Raw genomic sequence first — 3,075 nt, forward strand, 5'->3', positions numbered from 1 at the left:
GAACGTGGATGAAATATCATACAATTGGCGCTCAAATATCAATTATCTGGCCAAAACCTATGCCACATCATGGCCAAAACCCCTATTGGCGCTCAAATATCAATTGGTCAAAGCTATTTTGCTTTAATATAGTACTTATCAGTGTACAACATCGTCATCATGATTAGATAAAAAATAAAAATAAAAATATGAAGTTAAGAACGCACATTGAACCATCACATGTACTTCATAACTCTGTTGTCAAGGCTCACCTAGGCACATTTTTAAGTCCCATCGAAACCTTCTCGGTTGCTTCAAAACCCCTAGGGCCCTTAGATGCACCTTTATAAGGTCCAAAATAATCTTTTCGGATCGGTTTTAGATCCGCGAGCAACAACATCCAAGTCGAACGTGGATGAAATTCGCAATTATAAATTTAACACAAACAAAAAACTGCAACCCCAAAAATCACAAAAAATCAAACTATATTAAAGGTAAGAAACACTTACCTTCTTAAGTTCTTCATCATTGAGCGCATCTTCATACGTATACGTCTGATCCTTCGACACCGCAGAAACTTCTTCTGATTCCGTCTATGATGCTCAGGTTCAACTAAGAAAATACAGGAAATTCTAAGAAACTGATGTAATTGTGCACCCATAGAGGCTAGCATAACTAAAATTTAGATCTTATTTGAGGCATTAATGAACTAAATTAGCAATGTCTAATGTCCATAGTAGACAGATGAAAAAATCTTTGATAACTTTCAGGCAAGACCCTTCTTCATAAGAATCATAACCAGAGTAACAATCATAAATCCTACTTCCTAACTAAAAACCTGTAAATCCATTAACATTATTACTGTATATGCGGTCTGGCAACTGTTGTCAGATGAAAAATCAGTCGATATAACAATATCCATGTAATGTGACCGCTTCGGTAAGTACACATGCTTAATCCAAAAACTCAAACAATGCTCTAATCTAAAACCTCTCTCTACTGTTCCAATCATTTTACTACTTCCTCAACTCCTTAAATAAAGCCTCACTTTGCAACAAAATGAAAGATATGTTGCTGCCAAATTACAATTTCAGTACCAAAAAAAAAACATTTCAATTTCAGTGCACCTTCCAACACAACAATCTGTTGAAGCAATGGCACATCATTTTTGAACATACCACCCTGCACATATGCCTTCGTCCCCGGTGTAGTGTACAGGGGATCTTTATCCCCTACTACAAATATCACTGGTACTCGTATTTTTACCGCAGTCCATGGCGCTGTAAGCTCCCAGTTCCTGCATCGACGTACAAAATATTAGTTAATATATTGTTGTAGTGCTACGCCAATGTAAAGTGGTGTTGAGTGGTACGCACAGATCTAAGGCACGATAGTAGTTTAATGGTCCTGTGAAGCCTTTCTGTTGAAATTTTTGAAGGTTGTAGTTAAGGTCTTCCTGGGTTAACCATTGTGGCAATGGGCAAGGGGAGCTTTTAGGACCGAATGGCTCGGACTTGGGAAAACGAAGAGGGCCGGGTCTGGATTCTATAAGGATGCGTTTAAGCACATGTTCAGTTCCATAGCTCTCTATCTCGGCTTCCATTACTCCAGGTTCCTGCAAAATGTTTACATCCCCAATTCAAAAGATAAATGACGAAAATAACATCATTTTCAGCTTCACGTTAATGTTTTGATGTATTCATATCGTCTTTAAAAAGTTAGGCACACGGATTAGAAGCATTGTGGTTTTAGTACTTTTCTTCGAAGAACGTTGCTTCCTATGAATTTAGATAATAATAATTTATTGAGGAACAAAGATATGTAAACTTGCATATCAAATGTTTCTAATTAGAATAAATAAAGTATCATGACAATTCATTTTTTAAAATGAATTCCATTACATTTTTACCTTTTTAGTCTTATAAACTGCATAATATGAAACGTGTAACAATAAAATATAACAAAATTATCAAAAAAAAAAAAGAACTTAAGTTTTCAAAATTGTTGTATGACCGAAAGGTTTCTAAAATAGTCAAGTTATCCCCTGCTAATCATCTAGTCATAAGCAAAACACCAAAGAAAAGCCTTAGCTGCGGGCTAAACAATAAAAATAAGCCTTTAGCCGGCGACTAAGTTATAAGTGTCTTTGCTAACAGAGCTGATGTGGTGAGTTCTAATTGATTTAAATAATTTTGAGAAAAAAAACTAAAAAGCAATGTTTAAAAACCGGTTTTTAATATAGTTAAAAGGGCCGTTATTCCACACCGTGTAAGTTAGCGATAAAGCCCCCTGCTTACATGGCGCTTATGTGGCGTAATAAAGCCCCTAGGGCTTTAAACCACACCCTCTAGCCTAACACAGACAAATTACAAATCCAGTACAAAAAAAATTCTACATGTATAGGCATAAAAGTTAGAATGGTTGAAATTAAAGTATATGATATATTTATGTAATAACCTAAAATTGAAATATAATAACATAACATTAACATTTCAAATACACTATGTATATTTTACATGTATAGGCATAAAAGTTAGAATGGTTGAAATTAAAGTACCAACCTGCCAACGGACTTACCCGTGAAGATGCAACAGCTAATCCAGGAATCAGCGTATTGTCATCGATTTCTATCCCCAGTAAATCCATATCCAGATTTGCACCAAAGGCAAAGGATTTTTCTAGCGTCTCTAGCTCCTTCTTAACATCTGAACATATTCAACTAATAAAAACCATAATACAATAGTTTAATGGGAAAATGAAACAGAAGGTCTCAGATAAAAAAATTGGGATAAGATGCAAAAGTTTTATGAAGGAAAAACATACAGAAGTGAAATTCACCACTGGATAAGAGGCCATGGCCGATGCTCTAATCGGATTACATCATAAAAATCAAAGAAAACATACCTAGATGAGAGTTCGAATGATTGAGTTTTAGGGATTTATGAAGTGGGTATGGCCAGGTACAATCGCTACATATGAAGCCGTAGATGAGATTTAGGGTTTTTAAAATTGAATGTGGGTGAAAGATGATAGCTAGGAGAAATCAATTTGATTAGGTTTGGAGATTTAAAGAGAAATCAATTTGTCTGGAGAATG

At 35.2% G+C, this 3,075-nt stretch overlaps 1 protein-coding gene across 1 annotated transcript; it reads right to left on the reverse strand.

Annotated features, from left to right (window-relative positions):
• Nucleotides 1-1,006: 1,006 nt before the first annotated feature.
• Nucleotides 1,007-2,835, reverse strand: LOC118482706 (epoxide hydrolase A-like). The gene is made up of 4 exons (XM_035978330.1): nucleotides 2,799-2,835; nucleotides 2,557-2,684; nucleotides 1,356-1,594; nucleotides 1,007-1,276 (listed from the first exon to the last, which is right to left on the reverse strand). The coding sequence occupies exons 1-4, from the start codon at nucleotides 2,833-2,835 to the stop codon at nucleotides 1,024-1,026; spliced, it is 657 nt and encodes a 218-aa protein (XP_035834223.1). The 3' UTR covers nucleotides 1,007-1,023.
• Between the last annotated feature and the right edge of the window lie 240 nt (nucleotides 2,836-3,075).

Source organism: Helianthus annuus, chromosome 10, assembly GCF_002127325.2.
Source record: "Helianthus annuus cultivar XRQ/B chromosome 10, HanXRQr2.0-SUNRISE, whole genome shotgun sequence".
Classification (NCBI taxonomy): Eukaryota; Viridiplantae; Streptophyta; class Magnoliopsida; order Asterales; family Asteraceae; genus Helianthus; species Helianthus annuus.

Coding starts and splice junctions, on each gene's coding strand:
- LOC118482706 (XM_035978330.1), bottom strand. CDS start 2,835: ATGGCCTCTTATCCAGTGGTGAATTTCACTTCTGTAT. Junction 1,595..2,556: donor TAGCTGTTGCATCTTCACGG/GTAAGTCCGTTG, acceptor AACATTTTGCAG/GAACCTGGAGTAATGGAAGC. Junction 1,277..1,355: donor TACTATCGTGCCTTAGATCT/GTGCGTACCACT, acceptor ACGTCGATGCAG/GAACTGGGAGCTTACAGCGC.